General features: G+C 42.8%; 1 protein-coding gene across 1 annotated transcript; it reads right to left on the bottom strand.

Annotated features, from left to right (window-relative positions):
* Positions 1 to 361: 361 nt before the first annotated feature.
* Positions 362 to 12,051, bottom strand: LOC308173869 (xin actin-binding repeat-containing protein 1-like; the record flags this gene model as incomplete). The annotated part of the gene is made up of 5 exons (XM_080548923.1): positions 362 to 1,615; positions 2,909 to 4,357; positions 4,688 to 5,326; positions 10,861 to 11,199; positions 11,935 to 12,051. 5 exons carry the CDS (start codon positions 12,049 to 12,051, stop codon positions 362 to 364), a joined length of 3,798 nt encoding a protein of 1,265 aa, XP_080405049.1.
* Positions 12,052 to 16,124: the final 4,073 nt, after the last annotated feature.

The following is a 16,124-nucleotide window of genomic DNA, read 5'->3' as shown; positions in this document are numbered from 1 at the left end:
CTTTTTTACATGATTACAAGACAACAAATATTATTAATTAAGCTTGCCAAACACTGTAAGAAAACTTGAATGTTTCCTTAATGAGTTCTCTGACATTTGGTGATTTGTGATTTATCCTATGATTGACAATCTGAAAAAGTACATGTGTACATGGCCAAGTGGTCCATTTTGGTCAAAGATCGCAAGACAATGGAAAATTCACATTTTATTTCATTCAAAAGTATGAAAACACATTTTTAAACCAACGTTTCAAAGTTAATATGAAAGACATCAAACTGAATAAACCCAAAATACAATAGTGTGCACATATGAAAAACAATTACATTTATTGTTATAACAAAAAAAAGCCTGTTTCTAGAATTTACAAGGGAGGTGAAGGCTTTTTGTTGATAGGCAATCTGACTTCTGGGTATGGGACTACCTCATGCCTGGTTTGACTGGTCACTACTGAACCCCTAGATGATGTTTTAGTTTCTGGCTGGTTGGAGACAACTGTGGAGGCTTTGGAGGAATAGGACAGGTTGCCAAAATGATCTGTCTTCTCATAGTTCTCTCTAACAGTCTGGGAGCCAATGATGCTATTCCCCTCAGGGATGGTCTGCACCTCCAGGACGCTGACCTGGCGTCTCTGACTGAGAGGGTTGCAGGAAGATTGCCTTTGACCAGACCTCTCGCTGGGGTCACTGGTCTCGTTGTGAGAGCTACTGTTGCATTGCATAGTCTTTGTTGACCGGAATTTCTCTCCTTGCTTGGGGCTATGCTGACAGACTGAGCCTGCTGCAGGCTGGGGTGTCTGCAGGGATGACTCACCCTTCTTCCTGGCTGCAGATTGTATGGAGATGAAGCAAGGGGAGGATGGAGAACTGGCCCTAGGTTTTGTGGCTGTGATCTCTAACATCTGATCAGCCTCAGATATTACTGACAGAAATGTGTCTTTCTGCATTTTAGTGTTAGGGTTCTCCTTTGCCTGAGACATTTTAGCTCTGCTTGAGCCAATGCAAATTTTCCTTATGTTGCTGGTGGTTGGGGAATCCTGCACTGTTCCCAGCGACTCCTTAAACAGACCAGATAACCCTGCAATGTCAGAGTCTGATTTTAAAGTGGAGACAGAGTACAGAGCCTTCTTTATGGTCTCCTCTATGTCCATAAGTCTTGCCAAGGTCTGCTCTTTAAGATTAATTATTTCTTCACTTGCTCTCTCAAGATCTCCAAAAACAAGTGCCATGGAGGACACACTTTCATTATGGTCTTTCGGTGGTTCTGACGTTTCCAACTTCTTTTCCACCTTGTTCTGTTTCTGTTGTTTCTTTACTCCTGGTATGACAACCCAAGCAGGTACATTCTCAAATATTCTCCTCAAGGACCTAACATCAACTTGGCTTGTGTCCTGTTCCATTTCCTCTACTTTGGTGAGAATGTCTTGCAGTTGCTCTTGTTTTCGCAGGTTATCGAAAATCTCCATGGCAGTAGTCACGTTTCCTCTCATGATTTCATCCATGTGAACAGACAGTCTTTGTCGCTGTTCATCCTCTGTCTCTGCCTTCACTTTCCTCTCCCTCATCACAACTTTGTTTTCTTTTTTCATCTGTACTTTGTCTTTGCTGTTTTCAGAGATCTGCTCATGGGTATTTGATTTATTTCCTGGCTGACTGGTGTAATTTAGTTCTTCCACAGCCATTTTGACTCTTTTGGGCTTGACAGGGGTTTTCTTAGCTACAGCCTCCTTTTCCCCTCCAACATTTTTAAGTGCTGCTTGAAATCCTATAATAGCCTCATTTGCCCTCCCAGAATTCTCTGAGCAACTCTGGTGGCTTTCTCCCTCCTGTGGTAAGTCAGTATTACTTTTACCCACTAACGCAGAATTATCGCTAGTTTCTCTATCAGGGATCACCTTTGTACTCTGAATCTCTAAGTTCATTTCCTCAGTGTAATGAGGAATATCAGCAGCCAGATCATTTGTTGTTTCAATAGAATGTCTATCTTGTATTTCAGAGTCCAACTTTCTCGGTTTAGCACTGTCAGTTTGTGATAAGCCCCTACAAAGTGCATCTTTATAGGACAGTGGTTTGATCAGTACGTTTTGGGGAGGTACCTCTATTTTTTGTTGTTTTGTTATATTAGTAGTATTCATAGAAATGACCTGGCCCTCACAGCAACATTCTGTTTTTATTGACTGAATAATTATACTTCCTTTCAATTGACCCGAGCTAGCCTTTAAATGGTCTGGTTTGGGAGGAATAGCAGGTTTTGGACCAATAGGCCTTTTATTGTTTTGAGTGGGAGCCACAGATGCATTCTGGGATTTGTTTTCTAAAGAAGTGTCTGTCTCTGGCTTGTTTGTTGTGTGGTCAGAGCTGGGGGGCTCTGCAGTTGTGACCTTCAGCCCCTCAGTGGCCACCTGTTCTTTTACACTTATCGTGACAAAGGGAGCTGATTTAGATTCAGTCAGAGGCTCAACCTGTATTACAGTGGGTTTGGAAACAGACCCCATGTCAATCTTCTTATAGCTTTCAGTATGAGATTTCCCTGAATTTCTGTAAATCATGGCTGCCCTGAAATCCCCTTTGCTGACATTTAAGCTAGACTTCTCCAAAGAATCGAGGGCTGCCTGTAAATTACCTCTCACAACCTCTTCCTTTTCCTCTTGATACTGTTCTTTCTTAACACTGTGTAAAGACTTAATGGCAGCTTTTAAATGTCCTCGCTGGACAACCTCTGTGCCTTCTTGACTTTCTATACTACCGGCATCAACGGTTTGTTTTTCTTCTAAAGCCATTTCTGCACAGCTTTCCTCCTTGCAGGATTCAGATTCATGCTCTGAAGTCATCTTTGGGGGCCCTGCAAAGGTCTTTATTGAAGCACAGCATGTCTTTTCCTTTTTCACGGCAGTCTGTGGGACCTGCTCTACCGTTTTAGGAGTTTTCTCTGCTTTGATGCCACCACCGCTTCCAGACAAAACGTGGCGTTTTGCCTCGATTGTGGCCTGTTGGAGATTATAAATGGCAGTTTGCAGATTTGATATTTCGTCTTCGTCCTCAACCACCTCGACTAATTCTGCTTGATGGACCGTATCATCTTCCTGAGTCTCAGGATGGAGAGATATCTCCTGTGATACTTCACATAAGTCATGTTCTTTCTCTGACACCTGAACATCACTCCTCAGGCTATGATTCTTCTGCTCCTGAGGTGTAGAGAGGGAGCCGTTACCTGGTTCCCTCTCTACAGGTAGCATACTTTGGCTTGATTGTCCGAGAGACAGCTTGGTAGAGTGGATGTCGCCATGTATTATCTCTTTCTTTTTGACACTTCTTTCATAGGCTGATCCTCCAGCTGAGAACATGTTTTTAAGTTTCTTCATGTCCACTGGAACTATATCTGGATCGTTCTGCTTCACCTGGTCCTCTTGTTGTTGATGACGCTCTGTGGAGTCGCCTGCTTCTATTTCAACCTTGTTAGGAAGTTCCTCTTCCTCTGATGGCTGAACCTGGAGGGTCTTAAGGTATTCCAAGTCACCGTTCTCAATACAGCTCCTAAATAATTTCACAGTTCCCCTTATGTTTACCTCAGGTCTGAATGAGGATGGGCTGGGGTTGTCTTGAGCAGTAGCCAAAAGACAGCTGATGGTGGATCTCACATCCCCTTTTGTTACTTCCTGAGTTCCCATTTTATTCTCATCACCTGAAGCAGTGTCTTTGACTATGAGCTCTGTCTTCTTTTCTTGCAGGGGGCAATATCTCTTCACCTCTCCTTCAGCATGATTGTAGAGGGAGTAAACAGTAACCTCAGCACACCCCTGAACATTTTCCTGTATCAGCACTCCTTTCCTCAGAGAGTTGTCTTGACTGAGGATATCCTCAATGAGCTGAACAGTATTAGCGGTTCTGAATTCCTTCTCCTGGTTTGCAGTAAATGGACGCTGGTGGACAGGTACATCTACCATTGTGACCTCCACATTTGCCTGCTCGTCCTCCTTCAGGTAAACTACCTGGGGTTTTAGGATTGCTCTAGCTAACAGCTGGAGTATGAAATTCTGAATGCCCCCTTCATCCACCTTGTCATGTTGTATTTCTGGCCTACTATTGTTTAGTGAGTATTTAGCCCTTTTAGCAATTCCTGTCTCGTGAGCCTCCATGATGAATCCATGTGAATGGATGACATTAACATGATAGAGATAATTCAGAGTCTCATTTATGCACTCCACCATAGCCTCCATTTCCTCTCTATTCTGATGGTTGATTCTATCAAATGGCATGGATTCAAACAGCTGGGCTCTGTTCTTAACATTAGCCACTGGCATGTCCTCAGCTGCCCTGTTGTCTGTTGGCAGGTCATCTGACGGTGCATTGTTGTTTTGGGCCTTGGTTTCATACATGTTTATTGCTCTGAAAGGGTTATCTTCTAAAAGAGACTCACTTGTATAGATTGAACCTCTTTGAATAGTTTCATCATCAACCTCTGCTTTTGAAACACCTGTTGACTTTCTTTCCAAGACTCTGGGAACGACCTGCTGAGCTAGTTGGATCTCACAAACCTCACCTTCAGTATTTGCTCCATTAACATTGACACCTGGAGTTTGTTTCTGAAACTGAGATGTCACATCAAGATTTTTAAAACAAATATTGCTTTTGTTCTCTCTCTGCATTTTCTTTTCACTTTCAAAGACATGTTTTCTTTTCTGAACAGCTACCCTCTCATCCTCAGACACAACCACCCTGCTCTGGGAAATATCCTCTTGGCTGGCTTTGGGATCTCTGCCCTGACTCTCAAACAATCTCTTAGTGGACTGAACGTCCATTCTAACGAATTCCTCCTTACACTCAGGGACATCCCCAGGTGAAGCCTCAGCCCCCACAACTGCAACCATGGTTCTCTCCTCATGAAGGATCTCCCATGGCTGCTCAAACAGTGCTGATGTTCTCCTCACATCTCCCCCTTGGACAGCCCCCTGAGCCATGTGCGTTTTGGAGGCCTGGGGATCCACAGTGTTGCACGGTGCACAGTTCTCAAATATCCAGCGCCTGGAAAGGACCTCTCCCTCGTATCCGGTGTCGGCAGCTGTCGGCATGTTCTCTGAGCTCAGGACTTCAGCAAGTTCCTTGTCCACCACGCCATCCAGGGTCTTCAGCTCTGGGTGAGTGTGTTTGAGGAGTCTCCTCAGCTCGCATTTCTGCCGCTGTTGGTACAATGCAGAGAATGTCTCTTTGGTAGGGAGTGCAGACACGGAGGGCTGGGTGTGTGTCCTCTTGATGTGACCTAACTCTGGCTGAGGTCCGGCTGGAGCAGGTTGAAGGTGAGCATCTTTCATTTGTTTGGTGTTCTCAGTCATCTTAGATGGAAAGCAAAGAGATATTCACATCATTGTTTTCTTTATTGAGGGAATTAGCCGTCAATTGAAAACCATGCGCAAAAAGAGCAGCCATGCTTGAAGGAATTTGAGCCATACATTACCTATTGTATTTGGTCAGTTGTTATGAAACCACAACAACTTGCCTTGCAAACCAGGGTTCCACATGCCATGTCTTATTGGGTTAGCTGAACTCCAAAACAACCAGTGCTATAAGTCACATTCCTCAGTGAAAAAAGACATGTCCATTTGTAGTTATGGTTTGACAAAATACCATGTTATTGCCATTTGTGTACCCTGACATATGCACTTGGATGGTTTTCATTAGTATCACGAGCAGATGGTTGTTGTTATCTGGTAGCATTTTATAAAGGCTACCATACCCTATTTCTGAAGATTCCTTCTGATGCTAAAGAGATGCTACAGGATCTTTGTCGGTTTTTGGCCACTAAAATTAGCGCTCACAAACCAAAAACTGGTCCCTGAAATATACAGAATATTGTCAACAAATGACCTGATTGGATAGAGAGATACACACCTCCCCACTCCCATGAGCAAAACCTTTTTTTGCAAAGGTTTGTTGCCCTTAAACAGTGGGGACTGTCTCGTCTAATGAGATAAGAAATTGATTTACATTACATCATGAACCTAACAGCCAACATTTGATAATATGTAAAGAATTAGGAACAAACATCTTGTAGCATCATTTTAATGCTGGCATTCCAACTTGTATACAAACTTGTAATACAAAAACTAGATATCACGTAGCAATTATTATTTGCCTACCTTGCTTGGTTTTCCTCTATTCCCAGATGGTTTGGGAATGGGTGTTTGATCTTGTGCCTGGAGGCAAAATATCTCATGTTACTGTGACATAATGTATAGGCAATATCTTCAACAATATATTTTCATGACATAGCAGTTACTTCTAGTACTGGCGTACCAGTAATCTGTCTTTTATTTTTTCTGTATGCTTTGGTCAAATCACAGTGCATATCCTTTCAGAAATCGTGAACTAAATCTTCTAAGGGTCCTTAAGACTTACAGTATGTTTACCCTAACCACTGCTGATGATTCTATCTTCTATCTAAGACAGAGGTGAATAAATCTTAGGCCTAGGCTACACGAAGACAAAACGACGACGAAACGCAATTTCGATCTCTGGCCACACAAGTGTTTTCTCATTGTCGCGCAAAAGAATCTCTGGCCACATGGAAACACGTATTCAGGTACACTGGGCATGCGCGTAGCCTACTGGTACACCCAGAAAATGATTAAAATATAATTGAGACAGTACCGTAAAATAATCATAATTCATTCATTTTCATTCATTCCGTAGTATTGTCAACTCCTGATCAATCTTCTCTCCACTTACATTATGTCTGCATCCAAGATATGGCATTGTATACGTTATTCATCTGTGTACATTTAGGTTGTATAAAAAGAGCTGATGCATAATAAACATTATGATAATTGTTGAAGTGCCTCTTGCTAAGATGTTTCTAAGAAGATAAATAGTATCACAACACTGGTTTATCAAGTGTAGGCTATTTATAGCACAAGACTTGCGCTGAATGGTTGGGTCGCACGCAATGCGCACATACATCATTCAATCACTTTATTTATACAGCATATGGATGTTACGTGCCTAATGCCTAGACCTTTGATGCGCACACTTGTTATTTGCCCCTTTCATAATTTTATTTTGCCTATATAGCACAAGTAATGCATTGAATGTAACCAAGTGCTGAACAGTATTAAGTAAACCACAATACATGTGTCGGTGTCCGCGTCATTGTTATCGAAAAATTATACGGAAACACCCTCCCAGAGAAACACCCTCCCAGAGAAACACCCTCCCAGAGAAACCCCCTCCCAGCGTTATCGTCTCGTCACGTCTCAGCTCACGAATTCGGCGGAGTCGTGTAGCCGTGAGGTGCAATCGATATCAAATCTTCATCGTTTCAGACAAATCCGGTGCTGTGTAGCCCAGGCCTTAGCCAAGAGTGTTGGACAACCTGCTCCACATGAACTCTGTCCCCTGGAATGCTAGGGGGCTCGCCACATACTGGGCCCAGCCTGATCCCCTGACCCCAGGTTCTAATAGACACACCAGAGGAGTTGAAGAGGAGACAAATACTAACTGGTTTTAAAGGTCTGCCCGCTGAGTCTGCAGCTGCTACTTTTGACAGATAGAGAGCAGACATGACTTTGACAGAGATGGGTGATTTCTCCTGGCCTTGCTTGTTGAGGGAGCCGTCTCTGACGTCTGCGATCGATCTTTTGTCATCTGTGAAACATCAGATAGACTGGTGTGAGATGAAACATCAGATAGACTGGTGTGAGATGAAACATCAGATAGACTGGTGTGAGATGAAACATCAGATAGACTGTTAGAGATGCAGCATCAGTGTTGACATTCAAACATGCTTGTCTGAAGGATTTGCAAGTGTTTAGCTTGATTCATTGTGACTTTTTGCCCATGAAGACTTTCCTGTCAAAGCAAGGATGTGCGTGTGTGTGATCTGAAGGCATTGGAAGTTGTTGTATATTCAATATGTTGTTCTGTTGTTTGGCTGAGACACTGTTGCACCTATAGCACCCTCGTTTTGATAAACAGCTGATAGTATACACATTGGTACCCTGGTAACAACATTGTATACCAGAGAATAAATGTTGTTCCATAGTAAATGCTGTAGATGATTACATGCAGTAACCCATATTCCTTTTGTGTAATAATACAAACTGTTCAACTCACATTACAATGCAATTACAATACAATTATTCATGTATTATGTAACCAGGCCAATCACTTCTAGGATACGTACGGGTACGCCTGCACATGATAGTAGTTACCGGCTGATCATGCTTGTATGCCCACATCAGGCATAACAGCATGTTCTTACAATGTTGTTTCTAGATTCATTTGAGAGTTACTACAGTACATACTGTAGTATCAATGTTAGCTGTACATTTGTCCCGTAGAACATGTACGTTCATGTACATGTACATGTATGTAAAAAAAGTCTGGTTTAGATCAACAGCTTTATCCGAAGAATTGCCAATGCAGCGCACATCAAAGACAAAACAACTGCTCCTACTGAATAGCTTCTGAGTATTTTAAGACCCTGTTTTGAAATCATATGAATGGGTGAGTACTTTAAGCCTGTGTATGGCCATATAGTAAATAATACCATCTAAAGAGAGCTTGAGAGACCATCATTTATTGTTGATAGACAACCAATGTAAATGAATTAGCACCAATACCATACAATCTACATATTTACATATTTACTAGGTAACCAACCTACTGTGATAATTGTTATAGTTCTTCTGTCATGTTATTTTCTCTCACTACACTTCAACAGCTGCCCTCATGGTGAGTTATTAGTGTCCCATTGGAGGGTTGTGAGGGTGGCACTTGAGTGACACCTGACTCTCTTGACACAGATAAACCACCACAGGGATTGAAGAGGAAGTTCTCTCTCTTCACACATTTGTGTCTTAACTTCGTGAGCTTAGAATTATCAGGTTCTATCTCCGTTTAGGGTGGTTCAGAGATATTGAGCGTCAAAGTTTTTACATTCACATTTACCGGTACATGTTTTGTGAGATGGAACCTTTGTATTTTATGAATTACTAACTCAAAAATGTCAACATTTTAAAAATAACACCACACAGGCATTAATAAACACCTAATGGATCAGATTATGTAAAAAACAAAATTTTGACAAAAATTAGATATAACCTTATAATTCTAACGTCACGTCTTGTTAATTGGTTTTTACAATACAACTTAAGTTATATGTCTTGTTTGCATCATAGAGAACATTATGCAGGAGGCCAAACATGTCTACAGAGGTATTTCTAGAAAAGAGAGTCTTATGAGTGTTTACCGATATTTCACCACTCGTCCTTTCACTCATCCCTACAGCATCTATATTCATGTACAAGCCTGCACATACAGTATGTATTTTAGACACATAAATAGATAGTAAATTCTACCCTTGCATAGACCTCACCATAAATAGACACATTCCGAATGATTGATGAAGTAAAACATCTACTCACAGGGGGTAAACTGTTCCCAATTCCTCCTTCTTCCCTGACTGTCCTCTGGATTTCACTCAAAGCTGGATCAAAGTAACTGGTGCTACTCCCTCTGTGACTCTGGACTGGTGTCTGTGAGGTTAGCCCTATATGTGTCTCTTTCTCTCTCTCTCTCCGTCACTAGGCCTTGGGCTGACAGCTGACCCTGTCATCCGCACACATCCACAAGAAGGCTATTCCTGGCCCCTCATCCCTGCACAGTCACTGCTAGTAAACTCTCTCCCTCCTCCTCTCCCACTTCCCCCATCTATCCCCTTTCTGGTCAGAGCTTTATTTTGGTCGCATTGGCCCAGCATCGGACCGCCCTGTCTGTGATGTCAGCAAGTGTTTTCCAGCTGAGTCAGCCTCTTCTCCTGGTTCACTGGTCAGAAGATGTTGCCTATTGAACCAAGATGGCCTGAGTTCCAAACATCTTTCATCACCTTTCAGTTTGCCTGTGAACTATAAAAAGCTTGACTGTCTGAGGATATCGATTATTATTATATATATTTTTTTTAGTAGCCCCACTCATAGTTTTTCATTTTATTGGACAGATAAGACAGACAGGAAAGTTAGGGAGAGAGGGCATGTCAGCAGGGCATGGGCCGGAGTTGAACCCATGCCGACATGGGCATATGTGTGCACTGTAGACTGCGGTGCTAGACCACTGGACCACCCACCCCAGGCCACAGGATATCGATTAATTTGAGGGTGTGTAGATCTGAGCTGCTATCCCAACCACAAGCAACAAGTTATTATTGTATAATGACAATATAATCTGTTCACTTACTGTATTGGTTGTTGATAATGTAAGTGTCTACTCACCATCTTGGGATGTTGTGGATATCTTTTCAAGATCTATGCCACTTATGGTCTTTCTCCTCTCTGACCTGGTCACATTTCTCACCTATTAATAACATTATGCTTGTGTTACTCTTGTGTTACTACTATATAGTATGATATGAATATAATGTGAATAAGAAGGGATGCTGAATTTGCATATAACTAATATATGGACCAAGCTCCGGACCTGGGGTGATAGGGCCTTTTCAGCCGCAGCCCCGTCCCTCTGGAACGCCCTCCCCAACCACATCAGACAGGCCAACACCCTCCCAACATTTAAACAGGCCCTCAAAACCCACCTCTTCAAGCTCGCCTTCACCAGTTAACCCTCTCCCCCTCCCCTTCCCATGTGTCCCCAGCACTGCCTTAATTAGGCCCCTATACTTTCTTTTATTTATATTTTTGCTCCTTTTTATTATTACTACTCAATCGTTTCAGTTTGTAAAGCGTCTTTGAGTGTCTAGAAAAGCGCTATATAAGTCTAATGTATTATTATTATTATTATAATATATCAAGCCTTCTCTACTTGCCAAACTAACCAAATAACGTGTCTCAATAACAACATCCTTCATCTTTGGAATTACCTCCTCCTCCTTCGCCACTGCGGCAGGTTTGTGCGTTCCCTGGTCTTTTATCGGAGCTTCTCTCTCTCCTGCCTCCCTGTTGACTGCTGGGACTGCGGCGGCCATCTTGGGGGGGGGTGATGAGCGGCCTGCGGCTCCCAGGCTGACCTTTGCCTCGAAAAGAGCCTTCAGGGCTCCGATGCCTGAGCCACTGTGCTGAGGCAGGCTCCCCATGGACTGACTGCGGGAGAGGCTGGTCTTGCTCCGGGGCTGGTCTTTCATGTCCTTCTTCCTCAGGAAAGACTCCAGTTTGCTCTCTGATTGGTCACTCACAGATGTCGGAGAAGTCAGGGGAGTTATCTAGTGGTAAAACAAATGTATAGTATGTTGACGCACGCTTTGTTGTCTTCAAACCCACTGTCCCCAACCACTGTTTCAACCACTGTCCCCAACAGCACTGTGTGTTGGATAACTGTTGATGTAGAACTGTATGTGTAGAACTATAATGTAATGTTTGTACCTTTTTCTTTAGCTCCACGTGATTATTGGGAGCTACTTCCACTACTGGTTCCACTGAAGTGTTTATTTCCACTGAGCTTTGATATCTGTTATGTGTAGAACAAAAATGTAATAAAAATAATTGAAAGAACAAAAATATTTCATTAATGCTTTGCAAACAGTTTCACCAAGTGATCGACATTTCGTTGCCTGTCCTAAAAAAGATCTATGGACCTATCGCTAAGCCACGCCCCCTTTGAAAACTCAGACAAACAAACAACGCCTCACTGACAGTGACTGACCGACCGACCGTGACTGAATGACATTCAATGACTTACAATGGTGGGAGTTGGCAAATTTCTGATTTCTGATTTACCACAGCAAGTAATAGACTGTTTTTTTAAAGATGACAAGAATATTTAGTCTAGAAGCTTTTCACCATCAGATATTAGCGACTTGTTTGTCCAAGTTTTCTGCCTGTCATGACTTTTGCTGTGATATGATTGACAATTTATATTTTGGGGCGTGGCTTAGCGATAGGTCCATTGTAATTCAGCTGTAGGGCTGAAGGTCATGTGCCTCTTCTCACCTGGCCACCAGCTGAGACACAGACTTCTTCCTGTCCCTCAGCCTCTCTTCTGTCCGCGTGGGCGTGTCGCCTGTGGGGACGCTCCGCAGAGACTGGGCGCGCCTCAGGGCACTCTTCCCCTCCATGACCAGTGACATCACCTCACCCCTCCAAACACAAGGACCCAAACCTCAGCAGCTAATTTACAAAGAAAGGATGAGTGAGTTGGTGCTCTCAATAAAACTCACTGTGCTGAGGGGTTAGAGACTAACACTCACTGTGCTGAGGGGTCAGAGACTAAAAGGAGCTGTGCTTTATGGTAGACAAGCTTCCGTTCAGTCTCCATTGACAATAACTGTATTATATGATCTTACAACTATTGGTGTGCAACGTGTCCCTCAAAGACAGACGGAAAAATGCCCCTTTGCAAGTTTGACCCAGCTGCAGATTCCATTTTCACAATAACTGACCAAACACATTGCTAGATCACCAGAGGTACACAGAATAAGGTTTGACATTTGAAATCATTTCAAAAGATACACGCATTCAGACACTGTCCAGCAAAGTCAAGCAGTGAAGCGAAACGATTTTGGATCATCACAAAAAGATCAAAGTGAATCAGAAGTTATTTAACTATTGATTGAGCAAGCTAAGGCATTTGATATGCTATTGTAAAGAATATTACTCAACATGAAACAACTATTATCAATCCAACTTTTACCTTAGTAAAGTCTGACAGTCTCCTGACACTCCGTGGACTTCCTCCGCATCACAAGACACACATACCCTACAACACAGCATTGGTGATCAAAGTCCTCTTTACTTCCTTATTGCACCTGACATCATGGTAAATGATCTAGGACAAGGTCTGTTAAATGTTGTGATGATGGTCAGTAAAAGGTACACAGTGTTACTGTTGTGGCGGTTTATGGTTTATGATTACATAATAATTACACCTTGGGTAATAACCCCCCATCTTATATCTTTATCAAGATTGTTGTCTTAAGTGAATCTCTACGCTGTGTAAAGTCCTTTAGACCAGTGAATCTCTACGCTGTGTAAGGTCCTTTAGACCAGTGAATCTCTACGCTGTGTAAGGTCCTTTAGACCAGTGAATCTGTGTAAGGTCCTTTAGACCAGTGAATCTGTGTAAGGTCCTTTAGACCAGTGAATCTGTGTAAGGTCCTTTAGACCAGTGAATCTGTGTAAGGTCCTTTAGACCAGTGAATCTCTTCGCTGTGTAAGGTCCTTTAGACCAGTGAATCTGTGTAAGGTCCTTTAGACCAGTGAATCTCTTCGCTGTGTAAGGTCCTTTAGACCAGTGAATCTGTGTAAGGTCCTTTCGACCAGTGAATCTGTGTAAGGTCCTTTAGACCAGTGAATCTGTGTAAGGTCCTTTAGACCAGTGAATCTCTACGCTGTGTAAGGTCCTTTAGACCAGTGAATCTGTGTAAGGTCCTTTAGACCAGTGAATCTGTGTAAGGTCCTTTAGACCAGTGAATCTGTGTAAGGTCCTTTAGACCAGTGAATCTCTTCGCTGTGTAAGGTCCTTTAGACCAGTGAATCTGTGTAAGGTCCTTTAGACCAGTGAATCTCTTCGCTGTGTAAGGTCCTTTAGACCAGTGAATCTGTGTAAGGTCCTTTAGACCAGTGAATCTGTGTAAGGTCCTTTAGACCAGTGAATCTGTGTAAGGTCCTTTAGACCAGTGAATCTCTACGCTGTGTAAGGTCCTTTAGACCAGTGAATCTGTGTAAGGTCCTTTAGACCAGTGGTTCTGTGTAAGGTCCTTTAGACCAGTGAATCTGTGTAAGGTCCTTTAGACCAGTGGTTCTGTGTAAGGTCCTTAAGACCAGTGGTTCTCAAACATCTCCTCTGGGACCCCCAGCCGCTTCACATATCTGATCTGTTCCACCACCAGCACACCTGATTCAACTAATCAAGTCCAAAGCAGTTAGGATTTATACTTGATTAGTTGAATCAGGTGTGCTGGTGGTGGAACAGATCAAATATGTGGAGCGGCTGGGGGTCCCCGAGGAGAGGTTTGAAAACCACTGCTTTAGATAGTTACCTCTGGCTTGTGGGTGAGTGAGATAGTGAGTTGATAATGAAGCCTCATGAACTACCAGTTAACCCAGACTAAAACCAGATGACGTTGTTTAGTCTGTCTAGTCTAGCACGGCCGGCGGCTGCACAGAGGGCCAGACCTTTGTGTGACAACTGTACGTTAATGGACTTATCGCTAAGCCACGCCCCAAAATAGAAATTGTCCAATCATATCACAGCAAAAGTCACTACAGGCAGAACAACTCGCTACTATCTGATGGTGAAAAGCTTCTAAACTAAATATTCTTGTCATCTTTAAAAAAAAAACATGTCTATTACTTGCTGTGGTAAATCAGAAATTGAATGTCATTCAGTCACGGTCGGTCAGTCAGTCACTGTCAGTGAAGCATTGTTTGTTTGTCCGACTTTTCAAAGGCTTAGCGATAGGTCCATCCCCGGGTGACAACAGTACATTAAAACAGATGAGTCTGCCATGTTTTGCCCTTGGTCACAACACCTCCAGGTAAGTAATGATTAACGCCAAGCCACTTCATTACATTTGACATGACATAAACACTCATCTAAAGGGACTTACGCTAATGTCATGTGACTGCAGCAGGATGCTCAAAAGGTCCTCTTTATACATATCAAACTGTTCAAAACCACCATGGAGCCCAAACATGTTGGATCCTTGGCTGGTCTTTTAATAGAGACTGTAGCCACACACTTATGGCACCAATGGCGGCTGACCGATGGCTGCCTGTGCCAGACAGTAGTGAACAAGTGTTCCGGAATTCTGTCTCCACTTTCCAGAATTCCAATCCACTGTGATCTCTGACCTCTGAGGTGAAGGTGCATAAGGGGCACTTGACCTACCCATGACCTCGCTGACGACATTGACATCAAGAAGGGGTCTAGAGCCTTCAGTCACTCTGCCCCCCCGTCTCTGGAACTCTCTTACACAAGACATCCGCAATATTGACTCTCTCCCCACCTTCAAATCCTGCCTGAAAACCAACCTTTTTAAACTGGCGTATTTTTAATTGATGGTTGTTTTTAAGTCTTTTGTTTTGTCTTGTTTTGGTTGTTTTTGTTTGTTTGAATCACTGTTTGAACCTGTTTGAATCTGTTGCTTGTTTTTAAATGATGCTCTGTAAGGTGTCCTTGAGTTCTCTGAAAGGCGCCTATAAATAAAATGCATTATTATTATTATTATTATTATTATTATTATTATTATTATTAAGACTGACCCCGCCTTTAATTTCAAGATGATGCTGCAGAAGTGAATCAGGTGCATTTTCAATGGGTAAAAAAGGGGATTGTGCAGAATGCTATGCGTGAGAGTAACGAGTGGGAGAGAGTCTTTTGACATTATAATGGATCAAAATATCATGAGCAAATGGTTTTACCCTAATTTCACAGTTCTCACAGCAGGTCATCACTGCAGTTGCATTTTGGCATGAGCAGTACCGTAGCTTATACTGTAAAGTGGGTGTAATGTCACCCTCTTGAGAGCAATTTCCCCTAGTGCACTGAAGTTGCTGAGGCTAACAACAAAGCATTAACTAGTGGCATTTCATACAGTAGGTAAGAAAACAATTATTCCCCTGCATAAAGCAGTTTGATTGGCCCTTGACTTTGCTCTGTCACCCACAACAGCATATATAAATCTCTTGAGGAATTCTCTCAAGCTTTTAACTGGGTGTGTTTTATTAGGGACTCCCTGCTTTTAAATAGCTATAAAATTGGAGGCAAAGCACTAGATAGATGCTTTTGGTTTAGACGTTGTGTCTGTAAAGAAAATGGCGTTTCAGATGAGGTTTCTCAGACAAAGAGCAGCTCAGATCCCTGGGGCAGAAGAAGAGATTCAGAGTATTCCCTCCCCTCCTCTTACCCCTCCTCTCTACATTACCCCCCCCCAGCCCACCACCCCCTGTCTCTAAGGCGGCAGAGAGATGAAAGAGAATAGGCGATGCATAGCCTTTGACTGTGAACTGTGCAGTGTTAATGGCGGAAGTCGGTACGTTTGGATTTGGCTATTAAACACACTCACACTCCCCAGCTGGTTATAAGGAGACTCTATGGCTAGTGGAGAACATTCTGTATCTGATGTCCAGTACAGACTTTATAGCCAGCCTATGGCACATGATCTGGGAAGACACACATGCACACACA

The sequence above is a fragment of the Nansenia antarctica genome, assembly GCF_963989245.1.
Source record: "Nansenia antarctica genome assembly, chromosome: 19".
NCBI classification, from domain to species: domain Eukaryota; kingdom Metazoa; phylum Chordata; class Actinopteri; order Argentiniformes; family Microstomatidae; genus Nansenia; species Nansenia antarctica.
This window is presented reverse-complemented; position numbering and strand designations above follow the sequence as displayed.